The sequence below is a fragment of the Tachysurus vachellii genome, chromosome 24 (genome assembly GCF_030014155.1).
Source record: "Tachysurus vachellii isolate PV-2020 chromosome 24, HZAU_Pvac_v1, whole genome shotgun sequence".
NCBI lineage: Eukaryota > Metazoa > Chordata > Actinopteri > Siluriformes > Bagridae > Tachysurus > Tachysurus vachellii.
The window spans coordinates 17,293,134-17,312,343 of record NC_083483.1 but is presented as its reverse complement, the minus strand read 5'-3'; the positions used below and the strand labels follow the sequence as shown (position 1 = coordinate 17,312,343).

Sequence of the window (19,210 nt, the reverse complement as noted above, 5' to 3'; positions counted from 1 at the left end):
TGTGTTTACAGAAGACCTTTATTTAGCCGTCACTGTTCTAGTACAAATAAAGAGGATGCCAGTCTGAACCTAACAAGATGATCGTCATCGTACACAAACGAGTGTGACATCCATGTGCACAGGAAGAGAAATAAAGCTGTACAAGCTAACGGGTTATTTAGAATATGACTGATCAACACACTTTACTGATAAACCAATAGGTGCAACTACAGAGTTTATTAATAAGTCATTTTCAGAGAACATGCTTTAATCAGCCAATCACAGCTCTGCGTTACTGACCATGTATGAAACTATAGTAGCGGTGAGTGGAAATAGTCAAGAACACCTCAGGAGGGCAGAATAAAAAATAAAAATAAAAACACATGCGCACAGCCACAACACAGACAACGCTTTTGTTTAGGTCGACATTCTTGTATTTTGGGTAAATGTTCAGTTGTATTACATGTGAATGGAGTCATGATAGTACTGTGTTCCAGTAGCCCCAGTTCCTCACCAGTAAATACTACTCCATAAAGCTTCCACATTTTGGTCAGACCAGAGCATTATGGTAATAAGGGAGAAATGTGTTATTGTGGATCAGGGCTCACTGAGCATCTCCAATCTTCACTTCCTCATACTGAGGCTCCTCCTCCTTCACCTCCTTCTCCTCGTCTTTCTCTCGGTCATCGTCTGGCTGTGAATTCGGCACCCACAGACCTGAATCGATGCAGCGCTTCATGTGGTACTTCGCCTCCTACACACACACACACACACACATTGTGACTTGGACATAGGAACTTGTTGGAATGAGGAAAAACTAACCTGATCTACAGACATTAACACCATTAACACACATCTCCACACCTTCACCAACCCTGTACATGACTGATGAGTAATATCAGGGAATTATCATTATAGCACCACATTAATGTTTCTAAGATTCCTTTTCCTTCCTGGAAGACATTCTTTACTAACCAGCCAACTAACCAACCCAGACCTTCCAGAACGCTTCTGCCGCAGGTGGTGAAATTAGTTGTCATAGTACCAAGGAGTTAGCTATTAGCATTACTATCAGACACGAGGGAAAATGCAACACACACACACACACACACATACGCACGCACACACACACATGCACCAACCGTAGGGTCCATTTTGCTGATGGCATCTTGTAACATCTGGATGTCTTTCTCATCAAAGCACTTCTGCATTTCCTGTTTGAGGAAAAACACACACACACAGTTTATAGTCTGTTTCTCTGTGTTAAGTTTTTGAGCCACTTTGTGTTCTCCACAGCCATAAGTGTGTGTGTGTGTGCGCTTTACCTGGGGCAGGGTGTCATACACCTCCACAGGGTCCAGACCTCCAGGACCAAGGCGTTTTTGCCTCTCCTCCTCTTCATACTCCTTCATGGCCTTCTCAATGCGGACCTTTGCCCGGCCACGTACACGCTCTTTAAAGGACGCCAGCTCATCATTAAAGGCATCCTGATACTGCTGATCTGCCGTCTGACACACATACACACACACACACACACACACACACACACACACACACAGTGTCAGGGAAGAGTTCATCACTGTTCACCACACAGACACACACTACTTCAGTAACTGCTCACTCATGTGTGCACCTTTATCTTGGAGAAGAACTGGCGGAAACATCCCCGTGGGTCGATCTTTAGGCTTTTTGCGAGTTCCAGGATGAACTGCATAACAATGGTCTGATGGGCCACCTGTTCCATGAGAGCATGTTTCTGAAACACATACATACACACACCAGAGTCATATTCACCCATAAAGCTTGCTTAACACCAATAGTCATATAAAAATTTCCCAAACCAGAGCTTGATCTGTGGTTACTATGGCAGTCTGTTGTATTATAATGTACAGACTAATGCTGAGAGATTAGGAACACAGCCATGTAGAACACACCTTCTCTGTTCCCAACCTTCAAGGAGAATCAGTTTAAAGGAACTACACCATTTAACTTTACCAGCTGAGCTGATTTACTTTTATGGACAAACATAAAACCACATCATATTTAATAAGACAAATACTTTAACACAACCAAACAAATGTCCATAAATAAGTGATATATAAATGCATATATGATGTGATATCTGTTAATTCATGCCAACAATTTATAAACAAAATGTTTCCAACCCCCAACAATTATCAGTAAGAACTACGCATCCAAAACTAAATCATTAGACATGCAACTCCTCAAAAAAACAGGAGAACAGGGGAACAGGTAAACAGGTGAACAGACCTCCTCCACCTCCAGGTCAATGCACATGATAACCAGGTAGTTTGCAGTCTCCTCACACACCAGGTGAGGGTTATCACTGAGGAACTTCTGACTGTCATCCCAACGCCGCAGCATTCCTGTACATACAGGGTTAAATACGTTACACACACGTGCTCCCTCTCACATACACGCTCCCCCCACGCGTGCTCCCCACACACACACGCTCCCCACACACACACACGCGCACGCTCCCCACACACACACGCGCACGCTCCCCACACACACACGCGCACGCTCCCCACACACACACACACGCGCACGCTCCCCACACACACACACGCGCACGCTCCCCACACACACACACGCGCACGCTCCCCACACACACACACGCGCACGCTCCCCACACACACACGCGCGCACGCTCCCCACACACACACACGCGCACGCTCCCCACACACACACACGCGCACGCTCCCCACACACACACACACACGCGCACTCCCCACACACACACACACACGCACGCTCCCCACACACACACACGCACGCTCCCCACACACACACACGCACGCTCCCCACACACACACACAAACACCCCCACACACACACACAAACACCCCCCCCACACACAAACACACACACACACCCCCACACACACACACACTCACCAAAGTGCTTTATCTGTTTCTCATACTTCTCCACAAAGGTCTTGTGCTTCTTCTCTTTTTCCTCCTCTGTCTCTTCCTTCACCTCTGGCTTTATGTTCAACACACTCTAACACAAACATAAAGACAGTGAGAGTGACAGAGACATAACAGGTACAGAAACAGGTTTATATCTGAAACCCTATCGTTTATGTTTATGTTCCAAGTTCTGATGTTCACCTGGACAGCATCTGAGGCTCTTGATCTCTGTCTGCCTGATTCTGTGCATTGTGCTGCTGATACATGTTTAGCTGATTGGAGACATGCATGAATGTCCAGATGATTAAAGTAGGCAGTGAGTGTATGGTGTATAATGTCTAAGATGCATGTTAATCCATGCTTGCTAAGTGCATCTACACTCCAGGGCACGTACTGAGTCATGTTCAGGAGTTACAAAGGGTGTAGTAAGTATGGTGTTGTGTACAGGGTGCATCTTACCTTGCTGAATCCTTCCTTACTGAGTGTATCTACGTTCCAGGGCATCTTCTTCTCCTCTCTCCGGTGCTCATCTATCTTCTTCTCCCAGCTCCGCTCCTCCTTGCGCAGCTGCTTCTCCTCGTTCTTGGACTCCTCCAGCTCCTTCTTGGCCTGCTCTGTACTCGCCCCCTCCAGCTTCTTCACTTTGCGCTGAGCCTCCGACAGCTTCTTTCTGACCTCTGATAGACTCTTCTCTAGCTCCACCCCTTTCATCTGGAAAGCCTCCATTCGCTCCACTCGAGCCTGTGTGGAATATACTGTTTAAATCTGCTACAGAAGCATTTTTCAGTTCAGTGAATTTATTATTTTTCTTCATCCAGATGATGTAGAGAACCACAGTTATTATCATCAATTTTATCATCAGCTAATTGTATCAGAAATGACAGCGTTTACTTTAATGAAACTTGTGAGTGAAACATTCAGAAATAAACAAGCTTTAAAGGAGTTAAAGGAGTGTGTGTGTTCCTGGGTGTGTGTGTGTGTGTGTGTGTGTTATACCTGGTGTCTCCACCTGAACAGACTCGGTGTGTCTATATTCGGATGTGTGTGTGTGTGTGTGTGTGTGTGTGTGTGTGTGTGTGATACCTGGTGTCTCCACCTGAACAGACTCGGTGTGTCTATATTCGGATGTGTGTGTGTGTGTGTGTGTGTGTGTGATACCTGGTGTCTCCACCTGAACAGACTCGGTGTGTCTATATTCGGATGTGTGTGTGTGTGTGTGATACCTGGTGTCTCCACCTGAACAGACTCGGTGTGTCTATATTCGGATGTGTGTGTGTGTGTGTGTGTGTGTGTGTGTGTGTGTGTGTGTGTGTGTGTGTGTGATACCTGGTGTCTCCACCTGAACAGACTCGGTGTGTCTATATTCGGATGTGTGTGCGTGTGTGTGTGTGTGTGTGTGTGTGTGTGTGATACCTGGTGTCTCCACCTGAACAGACTCGGTGTGTCTATATTCGGATGTGTGTGTGTGTGTGTGTGTGTGTGTGTGTGTGTGTGTGTGATACCTGGTGTCTCCACCTGAACAGACTCGGTGTGTCTATATTCGGATGTGTGTGTGTGTGTGTGTGTGTGATATCTGGTGTCTCTACCTGAACAGACTCGGTGTGTCTATATTCGGATGTGTGTGTGTGTGTGTGTGTGTGTGTGTGTGTGTGTGTGTGTGTGATACCTGGTGTCTCCACCTGAACAGACTCGGTGTGTCTATATTCGGATGTGTGTGTGTGTGTGTGTGTGTGTGTGTGTGTGATACCTGGTGTCTCCACCTGAACAGACTCGGTGTGTCTATATTCGGATGTGTGTGTGTGTGTGTGTGTGTGTGTGTGTGTGTGTGTGATACCTGGTGTCTCCACCTGAACAGACTCGGTGTGTCTATATTCGGATGTGTGTGTGTGTGTGTGTGTGTGTGTGTGTGTGTGATACCTGGTGTCTCCACCTGAACAGACTCGGTGTGTCTATATTCGGATGTGTGTGTGTGTGTGTGTGTGTGTGTGTGTGTGTGTGATACCTGGTGTCTCCACCTGAACAGACTCGGTGTGTCTATATTCGGATGTGTGTGTGTGTGTGTGTGTGTGTGTGTGTGTGTGTGATACCTGGTGTCTCCACCTGAACAGACTCGGTGTGTCTATATTCGGATGTGTGTGTGTGTGTGTGTGTGTGTGTGTGTGTGTGATACCTGGTGTCTCCACCTGAACAGACTCGGTGTGTCTATATTCGGATGTGTGTGTGTGTATGTGTGTGTGTGTGTGTGTGTGTGTGTGTGTGTGTGTGTGTGTGATACCTGGTGTCTCCACCTGAACAGACTCGGTGTGTCTATATTCGGATGTGTGTGTGTGTGTGTGTGTGTGTGTGTGTGTGTGTGTGTGTGTGTGTGTGTGTGTGTGATACCTGGTGTCTCCACCTGAACAGACTCGGTGTGTCTATATTCGGATGTGTGTGTGTGTGTGTGTGTGTGTGTGTGTGTGTGTGTGTGTGTGTGTGTGATACCTGGTGTCTCCACCTGAACAGACTCGGTGTGTCTATATTCGGATGTGTGTGTGTGTGTGTGTGTGTGTGTGTGTGTGTGTGTGATACCTGGTGTCTCCACCTGAACAGACTCGGTGTGTCTATATTCGGATGTGTGTGTGTGTGTGTGTGTGTGTGTGTGTGTGATACCTGGTGTCTCCACCTGAACAGACTCGGTGTGTCTATATTCGGATGTGTGTGTGTGTGTGTGTGTGTGTGATACCTGGTGTCTCCACCTGAACAGACTCGGTGTGTCTATATTCGGATGTGTGTGTGTGTGTGTGTGTGTGTGTGTGTGTGTGTGTGTGTGATACCTGGTGTCTCCACCTGAACAGACTCGGTGTGTCTATATTCGGATGTGTGTGTGTGTGTGTGTGTGTGTGTGTGATACCTGGTGTCTCCACCTGAACAGACTCGGTGTGTCTATATTCGGATGTGTGTGTGTGTGTGTGTGTGTGTGTGTGTGTGATACCTGGTGTCTCCACCTGAACAGACTCGGTGTGTCTATATTCGGATGTGTGTGTGTGTGTGTGTGTGTGTGTGTGTGTGTGTGTGTGTGATACCTGGTGTCTCCACCTGAACAGACTCGGTGTGTCTATATTCGGATGTGTGTGTGTGTGTGTGTGTGTGTGTGTGTGATACCTGGTGTCTCCACCTGAACAGACTCGGTGTGTCTATATTCGGATGTGTATATGTGTGTGTGTGTGTGTGTGTGTGTGTGTGTGTGTGATACCTGGTGTCTCCACCTGAACAGACTCGGTGTGTCTATATTCGGATGTGTGTGTGTGTATGTGTGTGTGTGTGTGTGTGTGTGTGTGTGTGTGTGTGTGTGTGATACCTGGTGTCTCCACCTGAACAGACTCGGTGTGTCTATATTCGGATGTGTGTGTGTGTGTGTGTGTGTGTGTGTGTGTGATACCTGGTGTCTCCACCTGAACAGACTCGGTGTGTCTATATTCGGATGTGTATATGTGTGTGTGTGTGTGTGTGTGTGTGTGTGTGTGTGTGTGTGTGTGTGTGTGTGTGTGTGTGATACCTGGTGTCTCCACCTGAACAGACTCGGTGTGTCTATATTCGGATGTGTGTGTGTGTATGTGTGTGTGTGTGTGTGTGTGTGTGTGTGTGTGTGTGTGTGTGATACCTGGTGTCTCCACCTGAACAGACTCGGTGTGTCTATATTCGGATGTGTGTGTGTGTGTGTGTGTGTGTGTGTGTGTGTGTGTGATATCTGGTGTCTCCACCTGAACAGACTCGGTGTGTCTATATTCGGATGTGTGTGTGTGTGTGTGTGTGTGTGTGTGATACCTGGTGTCTCCACCTGAACAGACTCGGTGTGTCTATATTCGGATGTGTGTGTGTGTGTGTGTGTGTGTGTGTGTGTGATACCTGGTGTCTCCACCTGAACAGACTCGGTGTGTCTATATTCGGATGTGTGTGTGTGTGTGTGTGTGTGTGTGTGTGTGTGTGATACCTGGTGTCTCCACCTGAACAGACTCGGTGTGTCTATATTCGGATGTGTATGTGTGTGTGTGTGTGTGTGTGTGTGTGTGTGTGTGTGATACCTGGTGTCTCCACCTGAACAGACTCGGTGTGTCTATATTCGGATGTGTGTGTGTGTGTGTGTGTGTGATACCTGGTGTCTCCACCTGAACAGACTCGGTGTGTCTATATTCGGATGTGTGTGTGTGTGTGTGTGTGTGTGTGTGTGTGTGTGTGTGTGTGTGTGTGATACCTGGTGTCTCCACCTGAACAGACTCGGTGTGTCTATATTCGGATGTGTGTGTGTGTGTGTGTGTGTGTGTGTGTGATACCTGGTGTCTCCACCTGAACAGACTCGGTGTGTCTATATTCGGATGTGTGTGTGTGTGTGTGTGTGTGTGTGTGTGTGATACCTGGTGTCTCCACCTGAACAGACTCGGTGTGTCTATATTCGGATGTGTGTGTGTGTGTGTGTGTGTGTGTGAGATACCTGGTGTCTCCACCTGAACAGACTCGGTGTGTCTATATTCGGATGTGTGTGTGTGTGTGTGTGTGTGATACCTGGTGTCTCCACCTGAACAGACTCGGTGTGTCTATATTCGGATGTGTGTGTGTGTGTGTGTGTGTGTGTGTGTGTGATACCTGGTGTCTCCACCTGAACAGACTCGGTGTGTCTATATTCGGATGTGTGTGTGTGTGTGTGTGTGTGTGTGATACCTGGTGTCTCCACCTGAACAGACTCGGTGTGTCTATATTCGGATGTGTGTGTGTGTGTGTGTGTGTGTGTGTGTGTGTGTGTGTGTGTGATACCTGGTGTCTCCACCTGAACAGACTCGGTGTGTCTATATTCGGATGTGTGTGTGTGTGTGTGTGTGTGTGTGTGTGTGTGTGTGTGTGTGTGTGTGATACCTGGTGTCTCCACCTGAACAGACTCGGTGTGTCTATATTCGGATGTGTGTGTGTGTGTGTGTGTGTGTGTGATACCTGGTGTCTCCACCTGAACAGACTCGGTGTGTCTATATTCGGATGTGTATGTGTGTGTGTGTGTGTGTGTGTGTGTGTGTGTGTGTGTGTGTGTGTGTGTGATACCTGGTGTCTCCACCTGAACAGACTCGGTGTGTCTATATTCGGATGTGTGTGTGTGTGTGTGTGTGTGTGTGTGTGTGTGTGTGTGATACCTGGTGTCTCCACCTGAACAGACTCGGTGTGTCTATATTCGGATGTGTGTGTGTGTGTGTGTGTGTGTGTGTGTGTGTGATACCTGGTGTCTCCACCTGAACAGACTCGGTGTGTCTATATTCGGATGTGTGTGTGTGTGTGTGTGTGTGAGATACCTGGTGTCTCCACCTGAACAGACTCGGTGTGTCTATATTCGGATGTGTATGTGTGTGTGTGTGTGTGTGTGTGTGTGTGTGTGTGTGTGTGTGAGATACCTGGTGTCTCCACCTGAACAGACTCGGTGTGTCTATATTCGGATGTGTGTGTGTGTGTGTGTGTGTGTGTGATACCTGGTGTCTCCACCTGAACAGACTCGGTGTGTCTATATTCGGATGTGTGTGTGTGTGTGTGTGTGTGATACCTGGTGTCTCCACCTGAACAGACTCGGTGTGTCTATATTCGGATGTGTGTGTGTGTGTGTGTGTGTGTGTGTGTGTGTGTGATACCTGGTGTCTCCACCTGAACAGACTCGGTGTGTCTATATTCGGATGTGTATGTGTGTGTGTGTGTGTGTGTGTGTGTGTGTGTGTGTGTGATACCTGGTGTCTCCACCTGAACAGACTCGGTGTGTCTATATTCGGATGTGTGTGTGTGTGTGTGTGTGTGTGTGTGTGATACCTGGTGTCTCCACCTGAACAGACTCGGTGTGTCTATATTCGGATGTGTGTGTGTGTGTGTGTGTGATACCTGGTGTCTCCACCTGAACAGACTCGGTGTGTCTATATTCGGATGTGTGTGTGTGTGTGTGTGTGTGTGTGTGTGTGATACCTGGTGTCTCCACCTGAACAGACTCGGTGTGTCTATATTCGGATGTGTGTGTGTGTGTGTGTGTGTGTGTGATACCTGGTGTCTCCACCTGAACAGACTCGGTGTGTCTATATTCGGATGTGTGTGTGTGTGTGTGTGTGTGTGTGTGTGTGTGTGTGTGTGTGTGTGTGTGTGTGTGTGTGATACCTGGTGTCTCCACCTGAACAGACTCGGTGTGTCTATATTCGGATGTGTATGTGTGTGTGTGTGTGTGTGTGTGTGTGTGTGTGTGTGTGTGTGTGATACCTGGTGTCTCCACCTGAACAGACTCGGTGTGTCTATATTCGGATGTGTGTGTGTGTGTGTGTGTGTGTGTGTGTGTGATACCTGGTGTCTCCACCTGAACAGACTCGGTGTGTCTATATTCGGATGTGTGTGTGTGTGTGTGTGTGTGTGTGTGTGTGTGATACCTGGTGTCTCCACCTGAACAGACTCGGTGTGTCTATATTCGGATGTGTGTGTGTGTGTGTGTGTGTGTGTGATACCTGGTGTCTCCACCTGAACAGACTCGGTGTGTCTATATTCGGATGTGTATCATCTTCATCATCAGACACCTCTATGTGGTCCCACACGCTGTAGTCGATGGTGGTCATTATTATTGTTAATAAATGTTAGTTCTGCAGCAGTAATGAGGTCCAGTCCCGACTTTAAGCTATAAACTGCTATAAGGACACCGTCTCTGCGCCTTATAACGAGTTTATTCCGCGTTACGGAGTCAAAACTCACTAATGTCTTAAAGCCTTTTCTAGAAAACTCCAGCAGTTCCGTTTAGGAGCAACGTCATCAGCACGCGCGCGAGGGCCAGTTGGTGCTGACGTCATTACCCGGCGCCGCACTGTGTAGCGTTCGGCGACGCTGCTATGTTTGTTTTCGATTAGAAGTAAACATCACTAATAAATATAATGACTAGTAAACATCACTAATAAACATCAGTAGTAAATATCATTAATAAATATCATGACGCATCGTTTCGAAGCCTCGAACCAATGGCTTCACAAACTGATTTACTGTTCCGAACATTTATAAACACCACCTGCTGGTGAAACAGTGTAATGGCAATAAGATCAGGACCAAACATTATGACTCCTTTTACAAAGAACTTCACAACACTATAATGTGTTCAGTATTATATCATACTGGATAGGAGAAATGATCTAGTGCTGATCGTTTGCAACTACTGAGGTATAAAGTTGATGAGCCACACAATGAAGCTATGGGAAAGAGTAGTGGAGAAAGGAAGGGGATATTTGTGAGCAGCAGTATAGCTTCATGACCAGAAAGAGCAGAACTGATGTAGTTTTTGGTCTGAGAATGTTAATGGAGGAGTACAGAAATGGTCAGAAGGAGCTGCACTGTGTCTTTGTGGATGTAGAGAAAGTGTATGACAGGGTGATGAGAGAGGAGCTATGGTACTGTATGAGGATGTCAGGAGTGACAGAGAAGTACATCAGAGTAGTTCAGGATGTGTATGAGAGGAGAATGACAGCAGTGAGATGTGCTGTAGGTCAGACAGTGGAGTTCAAGGTGGAGGTGGGGCTACATCAAGGGTCGGCTTTGAGTCCCTTCTTGTTTACTGTGGTGATGGACAGATTGACAGATGAAGTCAGACAGGAATCTCCGTGGACAATGATGTTTGTGGATGACATTGTGATCTGTAGTGAGAGTAGAGAGCAGGTGGAGGAACACCAGGAAAGGTGGAGGTCTGCTCTGGAAAGAAGAGGAATGAAAGTCAGTGGTAGTAAGACAGAATACATGTGTATGAACGAGAGGGAGGGAAGTAGAACAGTGAGGTTACAGGGGGCTGCAGGAGGTCAAGGAGGTGCAGGAGTTTAAGGATTTGGGGTCAAACATTGTGACAGGGACTGTGGAGAAGAGGTGAAGAGGTAAGTGCAGGCAGGTTGGAGTGGGTGGAGAAAAGTGCCAGGAGTGTTGTCTTTTTCACCACAAGGTTTAAAGTGTGAGCAAAGCATGGAATATGTCTGATCTGAAGAAGGTTTAAACTTCCTCAGGAGCTCTCGGCTGCACTATTATAAACTGTTGTAGAAAGGACATTATTTACATTTATACTATTTACTGTAGAGTGTCACCCAAATGAGGATGAGGATCCCTTCTGAGTCTGGTTCCTCTCAAGGTTTCTTCCTCTTATCATCTCAGGGAGTTTTTCCTCATCACCGTCACCTCAGTCTTGCTCATTAAGGATTGATGTTAAAGATAAATAATAAGTTAATTTTAAACTTCTTTTTCTGAATTGTTAACAACAGATGAATTGAATTGAAATGGCACAGAGTTCTGTAGTGTTGGGTTTTCTATTTTGCCCTTTCATCCGTGGTACCGTCTGTCAATGTTTTAATTTCTCTTATGATCTGAACCTTTATTCTCTAATTTTGATGAGATTTTATCTACTATAAGATGATATAGTACATGAGGTAACACCTGTTGCATTGTACATAATATAATACTATATAAATAATATATAAATAAAATTAACTTGACTTTGAGTTATAGTTCCATCATGTCGGATCTGTTCTGTTGTTACTTCTTTTGTGCTCTAGATGGCAACAGAGATCTACTTGGGCAGAACAGGACATTATGACAAACTGGTAAATTCTATAATCTGCTGTCTAGTTAATACTAGAGAACTAGAAACAAAACTCACACACAGAAAGATGTTGAACAGATACAGAATGCTCATGTAGAATATGAATATTGCATTAATTAAAATGTAACCTATATAAAACTTCATGTGTTGCTGAACTGATCGTAGACTGCAGAGAAACTGAATCCACTCCATAAAGTTATATACAGTGATTATTTAATCGATTCACTGCAATATCAATGTGTTTGTACCGTACTTTTGCTCACACACACATCAGTCACTTCATCCTCTGACAGCTCTTTCAAAATAAATTAAAAAAAGAATTATTCTAGGGGGGTCACGGTGACTTAGTGGTTAGCACGTTCACCTCACACCTCCAGGGTTGGGGGTTCGATTCCCGCCTCCACCTTGTGTGCCTCGGGGGTTTCCTCCGGTCATTAGATGATAGATAAGATTGTCACCTTTTTTTCCTCCAGCTTTGGCTCTGTATGCCACCAGAAATTCAAATGAAATAATCAAGAATAATTTGAAATGTAGACTTTCAGCTTTAATTCAAGAGGTAAAAAATATCAAGTACAAAATTTAGAAACTGCTTTTTATACACAGTCCCTATTTTCAGGGGCTCAAATGTAATTGGACAAATGAATATAATCATAAGTAAAATATTCATGTGTAATATTTTGTTAAGAACACTTTGTAGGCAATGACCCATAGACATTACCAAAGACTGGGTTTCCTTCTTTCTGGTGTTTTTTTAATCCTCTTTTATGGATTGGTTTTGTTTTTGAAGCCTTATGATGGACTGTTTGACTTGCACAGAGCTCCTTTGAACGCATGACGTAGGTTCACTTTAAATCAACTCCAGACCTTTCACCTGCTGAAGAAGGAAATAACAAAGGAACAGACTACACCTGTCCAGGAAACAGCTTGTAATTCATTTGTCCAATTTTATTTTAGTCTCTTGGGGAAAAAAGGAGGTGGGGGTGTTAATCTCCACCACAGTAATTCCTAAAGCCTTCCTCCAAGTGTGATGTATATAGCCTTACATTATACCAGAGAGTGTGCACTTTCAGTCCATATCCATTATATAACTATAGCTTGAATATATTTTGGAAAATACCAGAAAAAATACAAAAATTGTATTCTTTAAATTAATTTTTGAACAATTTTTAATCGTTAACGTAAATATTCAAAGCACATAATGCTATAAATCTGAAACAGGTGTAGTTTATCGAATACCTTTTTATTACCTTTATTTAATATAATGATGTTAATCTTTCATGGTGTTTTCCTGTGAATTGTTAGAGCCAGCACATATTTTTCCCTCAATGTCAGAACTAATAGTAATTGCAGCCTCAGAATGTTCCGATGGTCTGTATAACTCTGTTTAACTAACAGAAGCCTGTATATACTGTCTTGTGAGCAAAGCGATTGTATAATAGATTTCCCTTAAATAAAGAGAATTTGCACGACACCTCAGAGATGTTCAATAAAAATGCTCCATACTGTGTATTAATGCTCCATACTGTGTACTAATGCTCCATACTCTGTACTAATGCTCCATACTCTGTACTAACGCTCCATACTCTGTACTAATGCTCCATACTGTGTACTAACGCTCCATACTCTGTACTAATGCTCCATACTGTGTATTAATGCTCCATACTGTGTACTAATGCTCCATACTGTGTACTAATGCTCCATACTCTGTACTAATGCTCCATACTGTGTACTAATGCTCCATACTCTGTACTAATGCTCCATACTGTGTAGTAATGCTCCATACTGTGTAGTAATGCTCCATACTGTGTACTAATGCTCCATACTGTGTACTAATGCTCCATACTGTGTACTAATGCTCCATACTGTGTATTAATGCTCCATACTGTGTATTAATGCTCCATACTGTGTACTAATGCTCCATACTCTGTACTAATGCTCCATACTGTGTAGTAATGCTCCATACTGTGTACTAATGCTCCATACTGTGTAGTAATGCTCCATACTGTGTAGTAATGCTCCATACTGTGTACTAATGCTCCATACTGTGTACTAATGCTCCATACTGTGTATTAATGCTCCATACTGTGTAGTAATGCTCCATACTGTGTAGTAATGCTCCATACTGTGTAGTAATGCTCCATACTGTGTAGATTTTCTGTATCATATTTTTGCTAACATTGACTGAATTAGATTATAATATTTCACAGCTGAATGTGTTGTAAGTAATTATGATGTCCACCTCACAGATCAGCACAGAACCAATAAACAGATTGATATTGAATGTGTATTCTTAGACTTTATAGAATTATTTTCATATTAACTTTACACACCTTGTTTGCAGTAGAGTTTATTCTAAAGTACTGCAAAGAAAATAAAGAAAGAAAAGATGATGTATGTGTAGAATGTTCAAATAAATTCTGGGTTTTAATGAATAAATTCACTGTAAATGTTTATCATTGTGGTTTAGATCTGTAAAATATAAAGGACAGTTACAAAGGTGTGATATATATATATATATAGGTTTCTACTATATCAACCATTCTATACATTTATATCTTATAGTTTTAAGCCTGTAACTTTCTCCACTGTCTCCTGTGTGTCTGCGGTGAACCTGGTGAATGAGTCGGTTATATGAGTCGGCTCTATGAGTCGGCTCTTATCGCGGAACCTTGACACTCGACTCGGATCAGCGACACACAGGTAATGTTATAATTCCTTTTCTTCTCCTTAAACTGCTTAATTGCTTCCAAGGCAATGAGTTATATTCATGAGTCGACACTTACTGGTGATCTGAACCAAATGATCTGACTCCCTGAAATCATAACGACTCACATGTGTGAATAAAACTCGTTCTCGACACATGAACAACAGAACGTTAATGAGTTTTATTATTCTGAGTGAAAAAGTCACTTTCATCATTAAGTGTAATACTAAGGATGTACTTCCTGTGTGGGCGGAGTCAATGTGCCAGGTGCACTTACCTGACACACAGTCTGATAATCTGACAGGTGAAAAGATCTCACAGGTAACAGTCACCTTATTCTCTTTTATTATTCCTATCAGCTTTACTACATGATATGTGTAAATGCCCTGGTTTGTTGTCTTCTGCTGTTATGGTAACTTCCTCCCTGTTGGTTTGTGTGTTGTGATGATGTTGCGTAGTGTGATGATGTTGTGTAGTGTTGTGATGATGTTGTGTAGTGTGATGATGTTGCGTGGTGTGATGATGTTGTGTAGTGTTGTGATGATGTTGTGTAGTGTGATGATGTTGTGTAGTGTGATGTTGTGTAGTGTTGTAATGATGTTGCGTAGTGTGATGATGTTGTGTAGTGTTGTGATGATGTTGTGTAGTGTGATGATGTTGCGTGGTGTGATGATGTTGTGTAGTGTTGTGATGATGTTGTGTAGTGTGATGATGTTGTGTAGTGTGATGTTGTGTAGTGTTGTAATGATGTTGCGTAGTGTGATGATGTTGTGTAGTGTTGTGATGATGTTGTGTAGTGTGATGATGTTGCGTGGTGTGATGTTGTGTAGTGTTGTAATGATGTTGCGTAGTGTGATGATGTTGTGTAGTGTGATGATGTTGTGTAGTGTTGTGATGATGTTGCGTAGTGTGATGATGTTGTGTAGTGTGATGATGTTGTGTAGTGTTGTGATGATGTTGTGTAGTGTGATGATGTTGTGTAGTGTGATGATGATGTTGTGTAGTGTGATGATGATGTTGTGTAGTGTGATGATGTGTAGTGTGATGATGATGTTGTGTAGTGTGATGATGTTGTGTAGTGTTGTGATGATGTTGTGTAGTGTGATGATGATGTTGTGTAGTGTGATGATGTTGTGTAGTGTTGTGATGATGATTTGCGTAGTGTTGTGATGATGTTGTGTAGTGTATAGTGTATCACGGCTGGAGTATAGATGTTGTTGCAGTGTCGCCTAGACACCTTGTGTGTCTTTGTAAATCACTGAAGTGTACATTTAGGTGAAAGGTCTTCAGGGAATTGTGTAGTTTTAGATTTATTTGACATCTTTATTATCATGAGTTCATTTCGTCTGTATAATTGCCATAATTCTACTAAATCTTTTGATCTAAAAGGAGAACCCTAACCCAATGCTACGGTGCTTTCACACAGCACTCTAGAGTATAGATATAATTGAACTAAACAACAACAACAACAATTACACTGTGTTAATTAGGTGGTGTTTATTATTATTATTATTATTAATATTATGATTATTATTATTATTACAATGCCAGTAATGTTAACGTCTGTCCTGTAACTGAGACGGGGGGGGGTGTTGGGAACAGGTGTGTCAGAATACTTTTACAACCAGAAAAACCAGCCAAGTCATTCAGGTGTGTGTGTGTGTGTGTGTGTGTGTGTGTGTGTGTGCGCGTGTGTGTGTTTGAGGCTACTTTTCAGTGTTTTGTGATTACAACACGACACACACCCAGATGACATTTCAAGTATTGTTTTTTCTTATTGTCTTTGAAATAAAGAGAGATTCAGATGTTATCAAAGCTGTGACATCACACACCGTCCTCAGAAAAGCTACACTGGATATTAATGATGACTTATTTCATTTTAATTCTTCCTTCTGGCTTCCTGAGTTGGTCAGTGACATTTGTTCTTGTGGTCTTCAGAAGATATCTTCAGAAGGTTGTAAGAAAGCATCAAAGAAAATGTAAACGCTCTTTACCAGCGCTTCGAGGCTAATTTATCAAACGTGTTGAAAGTCTCGCTCACATAAAATCTTATCTATAAATTTACATCCAAATCACTTATAAAATAAAGGATTGTGGAACAGATCGGTGTTGTATTAATCCCACAGTAGATGTTGATTAAATCTCAATAACAGCAGCTCTACGTGTTAGTGGTTTATATTAATGCACTCATTTAATCTGTTGTTTCTGTAGTCACATTCACAGAGTAATAAACACATCAAATAAAATGTGTTAATCACAGATAACATACATTTTCTGAAGGATAGGTTTATTTTTATGGATATCATGAACAACAGAAAATGCAGATGTGTGTTAATAAAGAAAGAAAGAAAGAAAGAAAGAAAGAAAGAAAAAGAAAGAAACATGTTAAAGTATGGCGTGTCATAGCTTACTGGTGTTGGGCTGCCAATCAGAAGGTTGTGAGTTCGATCCCAGATCCACCAAGCTGCCACTGTTGGGCCCCTGAGCAAGGCCCTTAACCCTCAATTGCTCTGTTGTATAGAAAATGTAATGTAAGTCACCCTGGATATCAGGGCGTCTGCTAAATACCGTAAATGTAAAGTACTTAACACAGTAAGTAATAATTTGTGAATCTTCATAGAAAGAAATGTAGCTTTGTGTATTGAGATGTATGTTAATGCTCCTTTCTGTAATTTAGATTAAACTCTTCAGCAGATATATTTTTATAAAATGAAGGATTAAAGTAAGAATAAAGATCATGTGGTTCTCTTTACCTTCATATCTGCAGTTATGCTACATTTAGTGATTTTATCTGTTAGAAGTCTGTTATGAACAGAACATTGTGTAACATCAGTTCACATCAGAACATGTAGTGTTGATGTGTATCACGTGTCAGTCGACATTTCACAGCAAACAGTCAATAATGTTTTCTTTAGTATTAAAAAAAATAATTATTTCAAATTAAATATTTATTTTTTTTAAATAATTGAATCATACAATACAGCTTGTAAAGTGTTGATGAAAGGAAGGTATCTGTGTGTGTGTGTGTGTGTGTGTGTGTGTGTGTGTGTGTGTGTGTGTAGTCATGCGGCCTTTAATCACAAGTCTCTGTAGTGTGTATTCACTCTCTACACTCACCGCCTCATTTCACTGAATTAAACCACAACAAGCAAATGACAAAGAAGTGAAACCACAACAGAACAAAGAAAACAATCTACACAATACAGACACTTATCACACCACACACCTTTAGTCTATATATATATATATATATATATATATATATATATATATATATATATATATATATATAGGTTGTGTTTGCGCAGTTGGAGTTTCTTTAAGTTTTAATGGCATTTTAATTTCTCCAAACTACACATAGTTAATGTTAATCTCATCTTGTTCACAGTGGAACTTTGTACACTATCATTATATCCAAAACCCATTAGTTATAACATTAAAACTACTGAACTTTCACATGAATAACTGATTATCTTCAGTAATAATGGCACCTGTTTGGGGGTGGGTGGGGTGGGTTGGGAGGGTAGTTGTACACCTTGTTCTCAAAGCTGGTGTGTAAATCTGAACACAATCTTCAACAAGGTTATTCAGTCTTCACTATCAGGAGGTTCTTTTGTTTTTTGCACCATTCTGTATGAACTCTACAGATGGTTGTGGGTGAAGATCTCAGGAGATCAGGAGTTTCTGAATACCAGCTCATGTGGCACAAACATCTGAAGGTTGATGTGATCTGCAGGACTTTACACACTGTGCTTTGATTAGACATGAACGTATGGATGTTCCTAATAAAGGGGACAGGAGTGTATATACTGATACAGTTTAAGTAGTAAAGTACTGACTTGTCATAACAGTTTACATCACATTATACATATTTCACACACACCAAACCTGTATTTTATCTTTCAGAATTCAACTAAGAATTCAAGTTCCTCTGAAGTTGGGGTTAAAATATGAACATGAATAAAAACAACACTTTTGTATGAAACATGAACCTGCAGCATTTCAGTGTATTATTATAATAAAGTGATCATGAAGATGTGATGATATGAAAGTGTCAGAGCAAGTTCTAAAAACCAACCATGAGACACTGGAATATAATCAGCAGCTCTATCACAAGTATCACAGTCTCCATAAACCACATCAGCCTGAACCCACCCTCTGATGTTGGCTGTAAACCTGAACCTTCTCTGTGGTGTGTTGAGTCCTGACTCTTTATTTTACAGTTCTCCATGATCTTCTCCTCACCATGAGAAAGCTACACTTCTTCTTGCTCTTGTTCTCAGGGGCGCTGAGCTTCGGTATGTTGAGATCCTTTATTCCCGAACAGTAAACAGACATCATTAATATATATTTTATTTTATTAAGTTCTGTAATATTGCCTTATATTCAGCTTTGTGCATGTGTGAGAAATCTTAATTTTAGCTTTTTTAACATTAATGTATGTTGATTCTGTTTGTTTCATGTTTCTGTTGTAGGAACTTTATGTACAGCACTGAATGAGTAAGTACAGTTTATAACAGTTTATAACAAGCAGTGCAACAACCAGGAGAAGATGAAGATCTAATCCTCTGTGACTGTGAACCTTACTGATGGAAAATCTCTGTGATACTTATTGTTCTTTCTCTCTCTCTCTCTCTCTCTCTCTCTCTCTCTCTCTCTCATTCCTTTCTTCCCTCTGTGTTCCTCTCATGTGTAGAATTTTCCATGGTGGAACCTGTAAAACCAGCCTTACACAACAAGACTGTACTGCTGTAAGTTTTCTCTAAACACTACACACACCTTTTGTCTCCACTGACAGGTGCACAGAAATAAAAGACCCAGTTTACTTTATAAATCCAGAGGAGTGTGAGGGAAATCCAACGTAAGACCAGTTTTAGATGTTAATTTAATGTTAGTTCATTTTAGTGTAAATGCAGTGAGAAGCATTACTGCCTCACAGCTCCAGGCTCCGTCCATCCTGTTGCTCAGGTTACTGTTTGTGTGGACTTTCAC

At 42.4% G+C, this 19,210-nt stretch overlaps 2 protein-coding genes across 2 annotated transcripts in view; one reads left to right on the top strand and one right to left on the bottom strand.

Moving 5' to 3' along the window:
* On the bottom strand, positions 1 to 9,706 carry cdc37 (cell division cycle 37 homolog (S. cerevisiae)). The gene is made up of 8 exons (XM_060860646.1): positions 9,401 to 9,706; positions 3,372 to 3,653; positions 2,898 to 3,003; positions 2,251 to 2,366; positions 1,613 to 1,735; positions 1,305 to 1,487; positions 1,122 to 1,193; positions 1 to 733 (listed from the first exon to the last, which is right to left on the bottom strand). The coding sequence occupies exons 1-8, from the start codon at positions 9,506 to 9,508 to the stop codon at positions 584 to 586; spliced, it is 1,140 nt and encodes a 379-aa protein (XP_060716629.1). The 5' UTR covers positions 9,509 to 9,706; the 3' UTR covers positions 1 to 583.
* A 4,476-nt stretch (positions 9,707 to 14,182) lies between these two features.
* LOC132839126 (uncharacterized) overlaps positions 14,183 to 19,210 on the top strand; it is a 28,690-nt gene continuing 23,662 nt past the window's right edge. Inside the window, exons 1-4 of the mRNA XM_060859925.1 lie at positions 14,183 to 14,214; positions 18,442 to 18,516; positions 18,694 to 18,718; positions 18,915 to 18,969. Coding sequence (XP_060715908.1) covers positions 18,465 to 18,516; positions 18,694 to 18,718; positions 18,915 to 18,969 — 132 coding nt within the window. The 5' untranslated portion in view covers positions 14,183 to 14,214; positions 18,442 to 18,464. The remainder of the gene's footprint in view (positions 14,215 to 18,441; positions 18,517 to 18,693; positions 18,719 to 18,914; positions 18,970 to 19,210) is intronic.

Coding starts and splice junctions, on each gene's coding strand:
- cdc37 (XM_060860646.1), bottom strand. CDS start 9,508: ATGACCACCATCGACTACAGCGTGTGGGACCACATAGAGGTGTCTGAT. Junction 1,488..1,612: donor AGTTCTTCTCCAAGATAAAG/GTGCACACATGA, acceptor TATGTGTGTCAG/ACGGCAGATCAGCAGTATCA. Junction 734..1,121: donor TCAGCAAAATGGACCCTACG/GTTGGTGCATGT, acceptor GTGTGTGTGTAG/GAGGCGAAGTACCACATGAA.